Source organism: Podarcis raffonei, chromosome 10, assembly GCF_027172205.1.
Source record: "Podarcis raffonei isolate rPodRaf1 chromosome 10, rPodRaf1.pri, whole genome shotgun sequence".
NCBI lineage: Eukaryota > Metazoa > Chordata > Lepidosauria > Squamata > Lacertidae > Podarcis > Podarcis raffonei.
This window is the reverse complement of record NC_070611.1, coordinates 75118688-75136918: the sequence shown is the minus strand read 5'-3', so window position 1 is coordinate 75136918 and position 18231 is coordinate 75118688. Positions and strand designations below refer to the sequence as shown.

The 18231-nt window shown below is 46.7% G+C and overlaps 1 protein-coding gene across 1 annotated transcript in view; it reads left to right on the top strand.

The window, feature by feature from the left end:
• Positions 1-16071, top strand: part of LOC128422889 (uncharacterized) — a 33852-nt gene extending 17781 nt beyond the window's left edge. Inside the window, exons 6-10 of the mRNA XM_053407508.1 lie at positions 2459-2567; positions 5633-5836; positions 8145-8410; positions 11101-11246; positions 15193-16071. Of these exons, the coding sequence (XP_053263483.1) occupies positions 2459-2567; positions 5633-5836; positions 8145-8410; positions 11101-11246; positions 15193-15915 (1448 nt within the window). The 3' untranslated portion in view covers positions 15916-16071. The remainder of the gene's footprint in view (positions 1-2458; positions 2568-5632; positions 5837-8144; positions 8411-11100; positions 11247-15192) is intronic.
• Positions 16072-18231: the final 2160 nt, after the last annotated feature.

Sequence of the window (18231 nt, the reverse complement as noted above, 5' to 3'; positions counted from 1 at the left end):
TGCAAATAGGTAATGGGAAAGGACAGCAATCAATACACAAATATAGAAGTGGTTAACGCAAATAAGGTGAAGGGAATATGGCAATGGCTGTGACTGCTCAGTAATCCTGTTTAAGGGATCCAGGGAACTCAAAAATCCAGCACAGATCAGACTATTTGCCAGGGGATTTTTTCTATCTCTCCAGCCTCCCTTTACAAGTGGCAATGCTAGTTCTTTGTGGAACTCAGCCAGGAAAGCAAAGCTTGATCTGGCTAGTGCTTAAAGGCACAGGTCCGTGCTTTACAGTTCCATGCTTAATCACCTTTTTCAAGCTTTCCCCACGAAAACCCACTCTTTACTGCTGAATATCAACTCACAGAAACCCCGAATTGTTGTTTGTTCCAATTCAGTATTAAAGGGCGAGTTTTGTGGGGAAAGTGCTGAGGCAATAAATAAATAAATAAATTGCTCAGCTGCCTGTACCTAAAAAGCACAAGGCAAAAGGTGAGCGTGGATGAGCCCTTAATGTATTCCCCCATCCACCCTTTTATTACTTTGAAGAGAACCATGTACATTGATGGTGCTTAACAACAGTATACTTGACTTTATATCTGCATTCGGTACTCCTGCTTTTGCAGGTGAGATATTTGAGTAAATGCAACAGTAAGTGCACCACCTGAGGTCTCATCCACACTTAATAATAATAATAAAAATTATTTATATCCCGCCCTCCCCAGCCGAAGCCGGGCTCAGGGTGGCTAACAACAATAAAATAGTACAACATTCTAAAATCATTTCATTATAAAATTAATTCAAATCAAATTGATGGCAAATTGATACCTTTCCTTTGCTCTTTCCAGGCACAGCCCACAATTTAGAGCTCTGTGTCCAAGTGCCCTTTTTTTCACACCAAAGCTTTCCCCACAGAAATCCGCTCTTTAAAGCACAATCGGAGCAAATGGAAATCCATGGGAAACCTGAATTGACTTTTGCTCTGATTCAGCTTTAAAGAGCAGGTTTTTGTGGGGAAAGCTCCCAGGGGAAGGGCACACACATGCTCCTGGAAGGCGTCGGACAAGAGATAAGTGTGAATAAGACAAGACATTATTTGCTTAACAACTGAAGCTTCTCTCTGCTGAATTTCTAGAATCTGAACAAACACAAACCCCTGTGTTGCAAAATGTAACAATCTACCAAAATGCAAACGCAACACGCTGGCTAATAACTGTTAGTGAATATGTAATTGGTTATGATGACATTCTAAATATACGAATAAGCCACTTCAAATTTTTGTATCCCTCACGCGATCACATTTATGCATAAGAGATCCTCTATATTTTATTCTCTCTCTCTCTTTAAAAATTTATATGATTTTACAAATTCCTTCACACTCATAATCACAAATAATAAACATTACACATGATTCTTCTGAATATCAAGACTTTCCTCCTCCCCTCCGTGGGTTATTTAAGTAACTTTTTTTAACTGGATATTATAAGTCCATCTAATTTACAATCCTCCATTGTATCCAAAATCTGTGTAACATTACAAGAGTCATTTAAAACCTGCCAAAGAGTTCAGGTGTTTACAGTGGTCTTTCAAATATAATATAAATTTGTCCCATTCTTTGTTGATGTTTTGATCCTCCTGGTTTCTGATTTTCCTGGTTAATCTTGCCATCTCTGCATAGTCCACATTTTATTGTCACTGCAAATCTGTGGTTTAAGAAGCGGGACAGCAGATTGCTCTAGGACACCCAGTAAGCTTGGTGACTGAAGAGGGATTTGAACCCAGGTCCCCGCAGTTCTGGTGGTGCTGTGGGTTAAACCACAGAGCCTAGGACTTCCCGATCAGAAAGTCGGCGGTTCGAATCCCCGCGACGGGGTGAGCTCCCATTGCTCGGTCCCTGCTCCTGCCAACCTAGCAGTTTGAAAGCACTGCAAGTAGATAAATAGGTACCACTCCGGCGGGAAGGTAAACGGCATTTCTGTGCGCTGCTCTGGTTCACCAGAAGCATCTTAGTCATGCTGGCCACATGTACGCCGTACGCCGGCTCCCTCGGCCAATAAAGCAAGATGAGTGCTGCAACCCCAGAGTCGGTCATGACTGGACCTAATGGTCAGGGTCCCTTTACCTTTTACCCCGCAGTTCCAGTCCAACCCTACACTGCACATGCTCTATTCTAATCCAAATTTAACAAATAATAATAGTAATAATTCTAAGTAAACTATCTTCAAGCACTCTGCAGGGTTATGGCAATCCTCCTCTTCAGCTGGGCATGGTGAACAAAGAGTAAAAGGTTCCTTCCCAGTTTCCCTCTAGCTCCATGCTCAGGTGCTTGAATGTATCTGCGGTGCAGCCCTGAGACTTCTCAATGCACCTTCCTGGGGCTCAATGACTCGTTCCAAAGGAAACTAAAGAACAACTGCTGGCACTTCTGTGTGATGTCATATAGAACATAGTTCTATATGATGTCAAGCGGCGAGAGAGCAGGAAGCAGCAATCGCAAAGAGGATGAGAAGGCTGCTTCTTGCTCTCCTGGCCCTCATCACAACCTGCCCTATGCATGGCGCAGATGACAGCTGCAGGTGAGTGGCCACAGCAGGAGCCGCCTCTGTTCCCCTGGATGATACTGTTGGCTATTTGCAGACTAGTTGCGCTGCAGAAGGCGTGCTGTGGAGACCACACATTACAAGGTTCCTTAAGGTGGAATGGAAATGTCAACAGTAATGACCAGGACAGCCCTGTCATGAGAGAGTGAGAAGCAGTTGCCTCAGGTAGCAGGTCAGCACAGGCGGTAGTGGATCATGCCCAATGGGGCTCCTCTGCTGTGAGGGGAACTGTCAGCAACACTGACAGGGATTTCTGGGCCCACCACAACTCATCCCATAGAAGGGGTCCTTCCTCAGTGTGAGGCATTGTGGGTGTATTGTACCATAGACGTCATGCACCTGCCTCTTTGCCACAGCGGGAGCAAATCCTAGAATCACAACTCAAGCATCAATGACAAACGACCCTCTGGCCTCTGCTTAAAAACCTCCAAGGAAGGAGAGTCCGGCACCCTCTGATGGACTCCTGCTCAGTGCTAAGCAGTCACAAAGTTGAACAGAAGCAGTGAAATGTTAAAGAGTCGTTGTGTCTGTTGTGGCAAAGCAGCAGTGCCACGTGATTTCTCTGGTGCCAGGTACGCCCACAATGTCTCGCTCTGGGGGAAGGAGTCGTTTTTCCGGAGGCAGAAAGGATGCCCCTGTTGGCTATTTGCAGACTAGTTGCGCTGCAGAGAGCTTGCTGGGGAGACCACACATTACAAGGAATGCAAAAGTAACTTTCGCTAGGTTTTAATAACAAAAACAGAAACACCTTTTATGATATATCAATAAGCTTGACCCATCCACCAGGCTACTGAGAGAACTAGGTGCTGCTCTTTATATACTATACCCAATTGCTGACACAGCTTAATTAACACAACTTAACAGCACCTGCTATACTGCTTCACAGCTGTAAAACTAGGTCACGTTATTTGCTCTGGCCCTTAAAGAAATACACATCTTGTGGAACAATAATGAACCTTTACATTTAAAGACACCATTCAACAGATACCACTAGCTCATTGCAAAGACGTCTTTCCCAGAAAGATGAATTATGCAGACGGCATCAGTTCCACAGCCTGCAGGGCGCACAGCTTTGCCAGGCTGGGGACAGGCTTGGGTGCTACTAGGTACCTAGGGTTGCTGTCTTTCAAAAAGTAAAAACCAGGACACCCCACAAGTTGTTGAGCTTTTCTTTTTAGGATGCCACCGAAATTGTGGATCCCACAAATCACCCCTCTGAGAGGCAGCATAAGTAATGTGGAGAGGTGGACCTCTCCTGGTAGAATAGGATAGCCCACTTTCCCTGAATTTAGAAGAGTTGGGTTCAGCTCCTGAAAGCATTGGAAATAATAATAATAATAATAATAATAATAATAATAATAATAATAATATTTTTTTATTTATACCCTGCCCTTCCCGGTTCAGAAAACCGGGCTCAGGGCAGCTAACAACAAATTTAAAACACTTAATTGATGCAACAAAAAACAGCATAAAATACGGTATAAAACATGAATAACAATAAATTCGGAATTCAAAAATCAATTTGGGGGGGGGGGAATCCATCCAATAAACATTAGATGATCACCAGGGCTATCTGGCTAAATTAGTCCTATTTGGGCCAGCGAGGAGACCAGGGGAGAATTAGCTGTGGGGTCCCAGAGTGGGTAATCTTCACAAAAAGGGGAGGGGGAGGGAAGGAAGGAAGGGGAATAAAAGATCAGGCTAAGTTCAAATTGAAAGCCAGGCGGAATAGCTCTGTCTTACAGGCCCAACGGAAGGAGGTTAAATCCTGCAGGGCCCTGGTCTCCTGGGACACAGGTTCTATATCTGCTGAAGTGTATAGATGAACCCCATTTCAGCTGCAAGATGCCCTGTTTTCAGGTGTTCTAACCACAAGCTCTGTTAAAGATAAGCTTCTAAGCGAGTCGGCGGTTACTTAGTTGAAATATGCTCGGAGTGCTGTAGTGATTTCATGCTCTTTATTGCAGCTTGTAAAACAGTGACTGAATTACCCCCCAAACCTCAGGCTTTTATATACATTATTTACACAATGAGTCCCTTCTGATTGGCTGGTTCTGCTTCCCTCCTGGAGCTTGATTGGTCTTTTCCTGCAGGCCAATCAGTTGTTGCATTCTAGGATCCTACCAGCCTAAGAGGCTAGTTAGCTTCCTCCTGGAGCCTGATTGGTTTTCTCCTGCAAGCCAATCAGTTGTTGCATTCTAGGATCCAAGCTTAGTACATAACATTATAAAATAATAATAATAATAATAATAATAATAATAATAATAATAATAATAATAATAATAAAAATTTGTTTATACCCCGCCCATCTGGCTGAGTCTCCCCAGCCACTCTGGGTGGCTCCCAATTGAGTGTTAAAAATAATACAGAATTAAATATTAAAAACTTCCCTGAACAGGGCTGCCTTCAGATGTCTTTTAAAGATAGGATAGCTGCTTATTTCCTTCACTGAGAGCCAGTGTGGTGTAGTGGTTAAGAGCGGTAGTCTTGTAATCTGGGGAACCGGGTTCGAGTCTCCGCTCCTCCACATGCAGCTGCTGGGTGACCTTGGGCTAGTCACACTTCTTTGAAGTCTCTCAGCCCCACTTACCTCACAGAGTGTTTGTTGTGGGGGAGGAAGGGAAAGGAGAATGTTAGCCGCTTTGAGACTCCTGAAGGGGAGTGAAAGGCGGGATATCAAATCCAAACTCTTCTTCTTCTACATCTGAAGGGAGGGCGTTCCACAGGGCGGGCGCCACCACCGAGAAGGCCCTCTGTCTGGTTCCCTGTAACCTCACTTCTCGCAATGAGGGAACCACCAGAAGACCCTCGGAGCTGGACCTCAGTGTCCGGGCTGAACGATGGGGGTGGAGACGCTCCTTCAGGTATACATTAGCTGTTGTAACCTTCTGGTCTTTGGTGGAGGAAAAGCGCAACATTTTCATTTCTGACAGTGGTGTAAATCGTCTTGGAGAAGCTATTGAAGGGCAGGATATATAAGCTAACCGAGGAATAAATCCTGCCTGTATCCTTGATGCTCTTTCCGCTGTTCTCCTTTCCAGTGGAATTTGTGGGAGGCGCCCCTTGGCATCCAGCCACAGCAGCTCCCTTCAGATGGGGGGAGGCGTCAACGCCTTGCCAGGAACCTGGCCTTGGATGGTCAGTATCCGGACGCCTTTCCGGTCAGGTTATCAGCACACCTGCGGAGGGTCCCTCATCAGCGCCAAGTGGATTCTGACCGCAGCCCACTGCTTTAGAGATAAGAGGTGAGCCAAAGCATCTGGGGGCGAGAAATAGACTTGTAGGGCGGCTTTAAAAGAGGACTGGACAAAACCACAGAGGTCAAGCTGTCAGTGCCTAGAAGCCACAGTTGCTATGCTCTGCCCCTCATGCTTCTGAATGCCAGCTGCTGCGAATCGCAAGTGGAGACAGTTGCTGTCTGTGGGAATGTTGAGGAAAGTAGGAGAGGATATATTGAGTAAATATTATCCCTCCTCACTCCCGCTAGTGAGCAAGCAGCAGAGCACATTCCCCTTGCACATTGCTGGCACTAAGTTGATGGATTCATTATAATCACTTACCGTATTTTTCGCTCTATAACACGCACCCGACGATAACACACACGTAGTTTTTAGAGGAGGAAAATCCGTAGGCATGCCACCCATAGGCATTCCCTCCATAACACGCACAGACATTTCCCCTTACTTTTTAGGAGGAAAAAAGTGAGTGTTATGGTGCAAAAAATACAGTATGTTGAGCAATCCAGACTGGCTTGTCCAGTCAATTGTTCTTGCTAAGTTTCCCCTTTTATTTCCCTCTTAAAAATACAGTCATACCTTGGGTTAAATATGCTTCAGGTTGAGCGTTTTCAGGTTACGCTCCGTGGCAACCCAGAAGTAACGGAACTCATTACTTCCGGGTTTCACCACTCATGCATGCGCAGATGCTCAAAATGATGTCACACACATGCGCAGAAGCAGCGAATCATGACCCGTGCATGCGCAGTCACCGGTTGCGTTCTACTCAGGAAGCGAACGGGGCTCCAGAACGGATCCCATTCGCATCCAGAGGTACCACTGTAATAACACGACAAGTCACATAGTGATTTCATGCTCTTTATTGCAGCTCGTAATGAATGAATTTCCCTCAAAACCTTGGGATTTATTTACATTATTTACACAATGGGTCCTGTGTGATTGGCTGACTCTGCTTCCCTCCTAGAGCCTGATTGGGATGCTCCTGCAAGCCAACCGGTTGTTGCGTTCTAGGATCCTACCTGCCTATTGTTCTAGGATCCAAGCTCAATACATAACAAAGAGTAAAGCTTACTTACATTCAGTTCACAGTATTGTCCTGAAGGCAGGCTTTATCTTGTAGTTACAGGAACATGTGTAGAGAAAAGAAGTTTGAGCTAGGCCTCAGACTTTCTACCTTGTGGCTTCCATCCTCTGGAAGGGTCAGCCATGTGCTGCTGGCGAAGAGTCAGAAGAGAGGAAGATGGCAAAAGAGGGAAAGAGCAAAAGGGGGAAGATGCTGCATGGCTAGCCCTTTTGTAGGGTCTGCTAGGACCATGCCCATCTACCTGGTCACACAAAGGGGGAGGAGGCTCCACAGCAGGTATGACAGGAAGTCCTCCCTCTCTGGAGCCACATTCCCCTGTGTGTCCACTGTTGTTGTTTAGTCATTTAGTTGTGTCCGACTCTTCGTGACCCCCTGGACCAGAGCACGCCAGGCACTCCTGTCTTCCACTGCCTCCCGCAGTTTGGTCACACTCATGTTCGTAGCTTCGAGAACACTATCCCACCATCTCGTCCTCTGTCATCCCCTTCTCCTTGTGCCCTCCATCTTTCCCAACATCAGGGTCTTTTCCAGGGAGTCTTCTCTTCTCATGAGGTGGCCAAAGTCTTGGAGCCTCAGTTTCAGCATCTGTCCTTCCAGTGAGCACCCAGGGTTGATTTTCTTAAGAATGGAGAGGTTTGATCTTCTTGCAGTCCATGGGACTCTCAAGAGTTTCTTCGGCGATCAGCCTTCTTTATGGTCCAGCTCTCACTTCCGTGTCCACTCTAGGCAATAGGAAATGCTGTGTTTGACTGCTTCAGTGATGATACTTCCTACACTGTCGCACTCAAGTCTTGCTTGCTGGCTTCTCACTGGGACATTTCATTGGCCACTGTGAGGACAGGATGTTGGACCAGATGGGCCTCCTTTGGTCTAACCCTGCTGCAGGGCTTTTCTGACCTTCGGCACCTCTTAAAGAGGGCAGTGAGCATTGAGAGCGGAGGGAGGGAGAGAGGCAGAGATTTCACACAGATGCCAAGGAAAAGCATGAAGGGGGTCTTCTTCCCCTTCTTGGGGAAGGGGCAGAACTGAGTGGTAGAGTACAGGTGTTGCCATCAAATGGTCCCAGGTTGAACCCTTGTCAGCTTCAGTCAAAAAGGGATCAAAGAGCAGGTGATGGGGAAGACCCATCTCTGCCTGAGAAAACCCCACCTGATGCCCACCTGAGCAGACAATACTGGGGTAAATGGGCAAAGTGTTGTGTAAGACGCTTCCTGTTTTCTTTCTCTGCTCTAGATATCTAGAAAATTGGGAGCTGCTGTTGGGTTCCACCGTGCTCTCCCGGCCTGGCCCTGATGCGGAGGTGCGCTTCCTCAAGAGGGTGGTGGAGCACGAGAGCTACATACCACAGCAGCAAGTCAACGACATCGCCTTGATAGAGCTGGATGACCCGGTCCAGTGCAGTGACTACATCCAGCCTGCCTGCCTGCCAGAGAGCTTTGTGGACGTGGCTGCCATGGCCCATTGCTACATCGCTGGCTGGGGTTACACGCATGAGAAATGTGAGAGAGATGCAGCAATGCCCTGATGCTCCTTTAGGCCTGGGAAAGGATGGGAAGCAGTGAAACAACCATGCAATTAATCAGAAGGAAGCCCAGTCTCTGCTGGCAGTCTCTCTCCTCACCCCCAAAAAACCCAGCCTCCAAGGCCCTAAAAGCATCAATGCTGCAAAATCCGAAGTTTGCAGCAGAAAAGCTGTACCGTGAGCCAAGGTCATATGATCTCCATACACCTTGGGGCTGCAGCTGGTGGGCTGAGGTCATAACTGAGATGCCTTGAGCTAAGAACGGTTATGTATGCTTTTAAAACAGGGGTCAGCAACCTTTTTCAGCCGTGGGCTGGTCCACCGTCCCTCAGACCATGTGGTGGGCCGGACTATATTTTGGGGAAAAATATGAACGAATTCCTATTCCCCAAAAATAACTCAAGAGATGCATTTTAAATAAAAGCACACATTGTACTCATGTAAAAGCACGCTGATTTCTGGACTGTCCACGGGCCGGATTGAGAAGGCGATTGGGCCAGATCCGGCCCCTGGGCCTTAGGTTGCCTACCCCTGTTTCAAAAGAAGAAGAAAAATGAAGAGAGGAAAGCAGGAAAGGGGTGGCAAAGCCAAGAGAGAGTGAAGGCGTCAAAGGAGAAAAATAGACACACCGTGTAATATTGGACTGCAAGCAGTAGTTTACAAACTCAGTTTGGCTCGACATCAATATAACTGTTGTTGCTTTCCCCAGGGAATCCTGGGCATTGTAGTTCAGGAGGATGCTGAGATGCATGTGTTAGAGATCTCTTGACACTCATCCCAGGGTCCCTTGGTGAGATAACTATGAAACCAGTTCAAGTCTGTGGGTTGTTGTCCCAGTTCAAGTCACGTCCTTTGATATGCAGAGTTGGAACAGGACAAATGATGGAGATGGTTTCCAAAAATACAGAACCATGCACAAAAGTGGGGGCTAGGGATGAAGAGGAAGGAGGGAAGGGTGCACAGATTTATACGGGCTGCAAAGGGTGCACAGTTTAGGCCAGCCGTGTCCAAACTTTTTTCAAAGAGGGCCAGATTTGATGAAGTGACCGAAGGGCCAACCAAACTTATTGACCTTTTTTTAGGATTGATGATGTTGAGCTTTTTTTAACAATTTCACCGCAAAGTTGTTGAGGGTTGGAGTTCTTGAGCTTTTTTCAGGGTTAGAGTTGTTGAGGGCTTTTTTAGGATTTTACTGCCAGGATTGAACCGATATTAGGCCCCCAAAACGGACTTTGGACATGCGTGGCTTAGGCAAACCTGATGCCCTATAAATGTTGTTCAACACCATCTTCCATCAACCCCAGCCAGCATCACCCATGGTAGAGGATTATGGGAGTTCGAGTCCAACAACGTCTGGTTTGGCACCAGAGTGGCAAGCCCTGGCACAGTCCTTCAAATAATAAGCTCTCAGGAAATGTAGATAAAATCGCTGAGTGGAAAATGAAATCATTCAATATGTCACTCTGAAGGTATGGCTAAGACGCAAACCTCTCATAAACTGTAGCAGTGTTAGAAACGGAGATATGAAAGCTAGAAACTGATATATGGAAGCTAGGAGCTAAATGACACCTTAAGCTGAGGACATGGGCACAACAATGGAATATCTAGACACACTTTTTAATAACAAGAATACAAAGCTGAAAGTGAATGAACTGCAGCTAAAATATTATGTTTGTTTTTCACATGGTCTGCTCTAGTCCTTCCGCTGCCCATCCCCCTAATATTCTTAGGGGGTCTCTTCTCCTGCCTTCAAGAGAGTAGCTGGAAGTGAGGAGGCAGAAAAATGGTCCTCCTTTCCTTCCACTCTGCAGTTTCAGTCTGAAATTTTAGGTGCAGTACTGTGCCCAGAGCTCAGAAACCGCTTGCCCTAATGAAATCCCATTGCAAAATGCGCATAAAACAATGGGGTTTTTTTTAAAAAAAAAATTTATTAGTATTTTCCACACAACAACACGAAAAATATCGAAAAACAACAATACACAACACACAAAAACCAACATTCGAAAACTGAAGAAAGGAACAACAAAAAAACAAAAACAAAAAAACACAGATCCATATCCTACAAGTTAATACTATAAACACTAAAACAACAAGAAGATATTGACTTCCACCAATCCCACAGCACCTCCTTTATCTCTCATTGTGTCTTCCTGTTTTCCTGATCATCTCTATCCTAGCATCTAGATATAAATCCCTCTTTCTTATCCTTTCAATTCACAAGGTTATTCTAGACTCAGCCAGATTTCTGTCCTCGAAGTTTGACTTTTGAGGTATTCATTTAGGCACTCCCAGAACAATGGGAATTTTGAACACTGAACTGTAGTCTGTTTTTAGAGATACACTGGCCCAACTGTTGCCTTTGTGCAAGTCGATCTGCACCTATTTCAGAAGTTCTGCCTCTGCACACATTCTGATATTGACTTCTTTTATTGACCCAGTCAAGCACATGGAGTGAGATTCGCCAGGGAATGGGATCCCCCGCCCCTAGTCCCTGGCAAGGAGCTACTAGGTCAAACAGCCTTCTTAGCATAACTCACCACATAGGGAGGGGAAGGATGGCTGGTTCCAAGGGTTTTCCCCAGGAATAGAAAATGAGTAGACAACAGAGAAGAAGGCTGGAGCATTCACTGTGCATGTAGAAATTTCGTAACTGCTTTCTCCTTACAGCGAATGCTCCATCCGACATCCTGAAGGAGGCCAAAGTGGAACTTATTTCCCAAGAAAGGTGCAATAGCACTTCCTGGTACTATGGAAGCATCAGAGTCAACAACCTGTGTGCAGGGTTCGAGGCAGGAGGCATTGACACTTGCCAGGTATGTGAATTTGGGCCACTGCCACACACCTGCATCTTCCAACTTTCCTGCGTCTTCAGCCAGATACTTCTTCAATTCTCTCATCACCGGCTAGTGCTGAGGAAAAGTTACAAAGCAGGGCTGAGGTGTGCCCCAGCAAGCATCAAGGCCAAGCATTTAAAAGGGGAGTAGAATCGTTGGAAGGGACCCCAGGGGGGCATCTAGCTCAACCCCCACCCCCCGCAATGCAGGAATCTCAGCTAAAGCATCCTGGACCTTTGCTGAAAAACCTCGAAGGAAGGAGAGTCCACCACTGGCAAGGGCATCTGCCATCACTGTGTTCTGTGCCATTCAGAAAACGTACATGCTCCCAGTCTGATGAAACCTAGCACCTTCTGCATGCAAGTCAAAGCGATTTGCAAACGTCCCAGAGAAACAGCGCCTTACGAAAGATGACACCTCACCAAAGTTCAGGGGGTCTGGGGGGGGGTCTGGGTGAAAAAATTCTTTATTGAAATTCATTAATGTCATTACAGATTTAACTTCACACATATACATTACATATATACAATATATATATATATATATCACACATACATTATATATATATAGATAGATAGATAGATAGATAGATAGATAGATAGATAGTCTTAAATTAGTTTAAGTTAGAATGTTAATTTAACCTTTTAATTCCACTTAGATACCAGCTAAGCTAAAATCATATAATGGTACATAAAATAAAGTAAAACAACAACAAACTAAAGTAAAATAAATATAGACTTCCCATCATTTCCCGATATAGTTGACATGTGTGATTTTGAATGAACATAATTATTACCTTACATTTAATATACTTTCTAATACTTTCTTACAACCTAGCACAGAGGGAAGATGAGGGACTTTCCTGGAGGTTTTTAAGCAGAGGTTGGGTAGCCATCTACCATGGATGCTTTAGCTGAGATTCCTGCATCATGAGGCTTGGACTAGATGACCCTTGGGGCCCTTCCAACTCGATAATTTGATGATTCAATGATTCATTGACATTTTTATTATATTAAAACAGGTATTGGCAAACTCAGCCCTCCAGATGTTTTGGGACTACAACTCCCATCATCCCTAGCTAACAGGACTGTGAGATTTTGACCAGCTTCGGCCCCTCTGAAGCTGATACAGGCTCATCTTATCTTGAGCCCAAGCAGAGTAGTCCACACAGCAGAAGGATAAGCAGTATGTGCCACATTCTTAACTTTATTTCCACTCTATGCTGAGAGAATACAAACATGCATCTTGCCTCTGTGAGAGCAGAGAAGCAACTGTCTCTCTAACAAAGAAACCGAGAGAACAGTGAAAAACAGGAAACCAGTGAACGTCACATCCAGTCTCCCTTTCCCATGGGAATCCAACAGTAACTCTGACTGTGGAATGCAAAACAATGTCTTGTGACTGCAGTTGCTGCTCAGTGAGGGAAATAGAAACCAACAAGGACCAGTGGTCAGGGACGATGGGAATTGAGTCTCAAAACATCCGGAGGGCCGAGTTGCCTATGCCTGTATTAAAACATATTATTAAAACTAATATAATGTAATATATAAAAATAATATACTGAGGTAATATTGTTATATAAAAATAAGAAGAACAGCATTTTTTTCTATGACTTATTATTTTATTATATACAGTGGTACCTCGGGTTACATACGCTTCAGGTTACATACGCTTCAGGTTACAGACTCCGCTAACCCAGAAATAGTGCTTCAGGTTAAGAACTTTGCTTCAGGATAAGAACAGAAATCGTGCGCCGGTGGCGCAGCGGCAGCGGGAGGTCCCATTAGCTAAAGTGGTGCTTCAGGTTAAGAACAGTTTCAGGTTAAGTACGGTCCTCTGGAACGAATTAAGTACTTAACCCGAGGTACCACTGTATTTCCTTTCCTGCTGCATACCTAGGCACTGAACCACACTTTAAAGTGCCATGTCCAAGTGGGTTTTTAAAATTCCTGCTCCTTTCCTCAGGAAAATCTGCTCTTTACTGCTGAATTGGAGCAAACAGCAATCTGCAGAAAAACCCAAATTGCTTTTTGTTCCGATTGAAGACAAAAGAATGTGTTTTCCAGGGGAAAGTGGCAGGACAAACATACGAAAAGCACACAGACCTTGAGCTTGGAAGCACAGACCTGTGCCTAGAAAGGTTAGTGTGGATGACCCCTGAGTCAGACCCCTGGTCCATCTTTCTCAGTATTGTCTACACCACGGGTGTCAGACACAAGGCCCGCGGGCCAAATCCGGCCCGCCAGACCTCATCATGTGGCCCGTGTAGCCGCCGCCGGCCACCAGCCTTCACCTTTTATTCTCGCTTGTGTGTTTTTTTTACACAATAAAGTTTACATGGTGCGCCTCCCTACTCGCCTCCCCCCATCGCTCTTAAGGACGTGGCTGCTGCTTCAAATGTCCCCGTGTCTCTCAACTTGCACCTTCGTCGTCCGGGGGCTGAAGCGAGGCGGGCAGCTTGCTTCTCTCTCCCACTCACTGCTCAAAAAGAGCAAGCGGAAGGTCAGGTCTCTCCGCGCCGCGGAGGGGGAGTCTTTCTCCTCGGAGAAACTTTTTTATTCCAGCCTTAGATCTTCTCTGGGGATGCTGGATCCCGGTGTGCAAACTCGCCCTGCGGGAGGCGTCCTCTTCTCCTCCGCGCTGGATTTCACCAGCCTCTTCCTCTTCATTTCGCCTTCCTCTTCATTTCCCTTCCCTTCCTCTGCATTTCGCCTCCCTCTCCATCTTTGCACGGCCAGCCTTTCCAGGACCGACGATGCCCGTGTTCTTTGGGAATATGGGGTGGCTGGTGTGTGTGGGGGGGTGAGTGGGAGAGAGAGAGGGGCGCGCGCGCGCACACTCCAAACACCCTTAAAATAAATGTAAAGTGGGGGCGGCGATGATGATGGCCGTGATGGGAGGGGGCTGTGTTCCCTGGCACCCCCTCCACTCCCTGCACCCCACCGCCGCCTTCCTCCTCCTCCTCCTCCTCTTGCAATTTCGAGGCAAGCCAAGCGAGGAAGGCGATCTGGCGCCCGGCTCTCTATCTCAGCTCCACAAGTTGGACTCTGCGCCCGCGCAGCGGCGCTGGGCGGTTCTCCCCGTCCGGCACATGTCAGTCCCGCTGGCACATTCCTGGGAGGAGATCGGACTGCGGCTCCTTGCAGCCCTTCCATCACTCGGTCACACAATTGGGCGGCTCGCTCTCCGCCCTGCCAGCAGCTCCGTCTTGATCTCTCCCTCCCGTCTCGGGGAAGGAAAGGAAAAAGCCGGAGATCCAGTTGCAGGCAGCGTGCTCGCGCTCTTTCGCCTTTTGCACTATGCAATGGCACCCCGAGATGGGGGGGGGGCAGGGGAATTAGCCAAGGAAAATGAGAGTGCACAAGGCATGTTGATGCTTTCCTGCCAGAGCTCTCTCTCTCTCTTTCTCTCCCCCACACACATTTTATTTACAGCCCCATGCCGTGTATGTTTACTCAGAAGCCAGCCTCACTTTCTTCGACAGGAGTTTCAAGTAAATGCAAGGGCTCATTATTTGTAACAACTTTGTTTCCTAGTTCTGCTGAATCTCTCAGCGGCCTTTGATACAATCGACCATAACATCCTTCTGGACCGTCTACATTATTACAAAAAACAGTAATAATTGAATGCAGTGACAATAATTTATGATAATAAAGAGTGGACGCATAGTCCTACAGATACAACCGGCCCTTTGAGGGTGACCAAACTGCTGATGCGGCCCCCGATGAATTTGAGTTTGACACCCCTGGTCTACACTGACCGGCAGCCATGGCCCTCCAGGTTTTTGGCAGGAGTCCCCCTGCCCACCTGGAGATGCCACCGGGGACTGAACCTGGGACCTTCCTCTTGCGGGGCAGGGGCTCTATCCATTGAGCGGCTGGCCTTCCCCTTCCTCACACGGCTGTCCTCTCCCTTCCCACTGCAGGGCGACAGTGGCGGACCCCTCATGTGCCGGGAGGATCGCTCCGAGCGCTACTGGGTGGTCGGGATCACCAGCTGGGGACTGGGCTGCGCCAGAGCCCAGAAACCTGGCGTCTACACGTCCACGCAGCACTTCTTCGACTGGATCCAGAGCTACACAAGGCCGAACTCACAACCGCCCCCGGTGCCGACCGAGGAGGAAGAGCAGGCGCCTGAAGAAACTGAGCCGCCTCCGCCACTCGAGCCAAATCTGCACATGTCTGAGTCGGACTGGTCAGAGATATTAGCCCCGCCGCAAACGGAAACAGCACCCGAACCAAATCCTCAGCTCCCACCCCAGAAACCCAAACGACCGAGATTGCTTCGGTTTCCAGAGCTGCCGCCCGCATCTGAAGCACCACCCCAAAGGGCAGAGCCACAGCCTGTAACAGACACCATGACCACCACTACCACCACTACCACCACCACCACCACTACCACCACCACTACCACCACGACACCCACCACTACCACCACCACTACCACCACGACACCCACAACTACCACCACCACTACCACCACGACACCCACAACTACTACCACAACACCCACAACAACAACAACGACCCCGTATGATTTCAGGCCATTTATTCCAAAACGCAAAAAGAACAGAGAAATGATCACCAGCGTCATGTACGGCAGCAGTTGGGGTAACTGGCCTGGCAAACGGGCGCCATTACAAGCCTGACGTCGGCGTTTGTGATGCAGCCCATCCTTTTATTAACTTTATAAACGTTCATTTACGCAAGCAAAGTGTTCCACAATGGAGCGTGTCGGTATATCCAATGTGTTGAAATCGTTGTGCTTAAAAATAAAGACATGCCACGCTTTGCTTGTGTTCGAATGGCAATTGCTCGGAGTCCCAATATTGCAAGCTTTGACATTTCGGAATTGATGTTGCCTTCGCTGCTGTCAGCGTTGCTGCGGAAAAGCCGACTGCCGTTTGCTCCAACTCAGCAGTAAAATGCAGGCTCTCCCAGAGAAAGTAGCAGGGCAGAAAATAAATGCCACTGGGGCACAGACCTGGAATCCCTAGAAAGTGCAGTATGAAAGGGAGTGTGGATGAGTCCCAAGAGAGGATTACTGGCCTATCTGCTTTTTGTCTGCATCTCCTCCCTCCACTTTTCCAGGCATCCTTTTGACCTCAGGCTTCATGGTCCATCATATTGGCAAAACCTATTGGTGTTTCGCAACTTTCTGACTAGTTGCAGGACCTTAGACAGACCTAGCAGAGTAAACGCAGAATCCACGGAAGGAATTGGCGACTTGGCTGCAGACAGGATGGACGAAGCAGGAACTTGTAGTTAGGTGTTTATTATATACAGTGGAATATTTACAGGAACAGAACACGGATCTTTGCTAGCTCTCTCTGACACGACTCCAGTTAGTAGGCCATCACTCCCTTGAGAGAGCTTGACCAATCATGGAGCTGTCCCCATGCCTCTGTTATCACCAGGCAGACTTACTCCTTCACATAACCTTTTGGCTGTCTGCCAAACCTTAATTGACTCTGTGTGAGTAGCTGCATGTACACAGTTTCCCAACACACCTTTCCATTTATCTATAGGTATTTATGATATTTCTAGGCCATTATTCCAAAATGACTTGACCACATACAGGTCTTGGCAAATAACATACTTATTTATGAGAGCAGCCACAATTACAGACATATCAGGAGTCCAAGTTCCCAGCTTGATAACACAGTAAGCGTAGATAATTAAAAAGGATTTATTGCAAAAACAAACAGCTCCGGATGGCTCTAACAAAGTCTCCAGCATAGTACTCAAGGTGACTCTTCTGAAGACTCCTTCCGTTGTCGACAGAAGACATTGAACTTAGGAACTTTACGTCTCTTGTTTTGCTTCCTATCTAGCAGCCCTCCCATTCGCTGACTCTTCTGACTTAGTGGATCAGCTCCAACCTCTTCCTTTTCTGAGAGGCTATCTCTGAGTCTATTCGTGCCTATTTGTGCTTCCTGCGAGCTTTGGCTGTGTTCTAGCCTTCTCTCAACTACTGCCTTATCATCCTGCCTGTCAAGGTCAGGAAGAGCCGAAGTCTGCAGCTGCCAGCTCTCCCCTGCCTGACTAACATCTAAGCCTGTCTGTTACTGGCTGCTTTCTGCAATTGGCTGCAAACCTTTACTTGGAGCTAGCTCATTCCTGACAAGGCATCCCAAAACTTTTCCTCTCTTTTGTGACAAACTCAGATGCTTCAACTCCTACCAGTTGAAAAGCAGGTATACAATTTCTCCTTCGTGGAGCAGGATGATTGACACAACTCACTGCAATATTTTACAAAATTTAATTTCAAAATAGACAAACCCGTATTGCACAATTTTGGTACCACAAGTCTTTCTCTTTCTCTTTGGCATGTTCTTTTCTGGTAGTATTTAGGAATGTTTGGTTTTAATTACTCTGCTGTTGATTATAAAATCTAGAGGGTAGAACACAAAACAAGGAATTCCATCCACTTTTTCGTCTTGCACAGAACGCAGATACAACATCATGAACATTTCGGGGTGGGGTGTGGGGTGTTGCAGTCTCTTTTGACCAATAGTTCAGACATGGAAAGATCACACCAGAGTCATGTTTGGCTCAGCTCAGTTTATTTAATTTATGCCCTCCTTTTCTACATGGGTTTCTAAAGCAGCTTAAAAACGGAGGAAACACAAGATAAAATAAAACCCACATTAAATCAACCAACAATCTGATAGTCTGAGATCTTGCCCACAATTCTGCTTCTCTTGCTGCTTTCACTGGGAAAAATCCATTGTTTACCGCTGAATCAGAATAAACACAAATTGGGTTTTCTGTGGAGTGGCGTTCGTTCTGATTCAACACTGGGTTTTCCCAGGCAAAGAGCAGGGCAAATGAAAACCTCTTGGATCTGGGCCTTGAAAACACAGGACAGGCCGAAGTGTGGATGAGGCCTCAGAGAGTTCCATGTTTTTGACAGAAGCACTGCAACAAGATGTTCCTTGGACTTGGCCCTGATGTCTCACCAG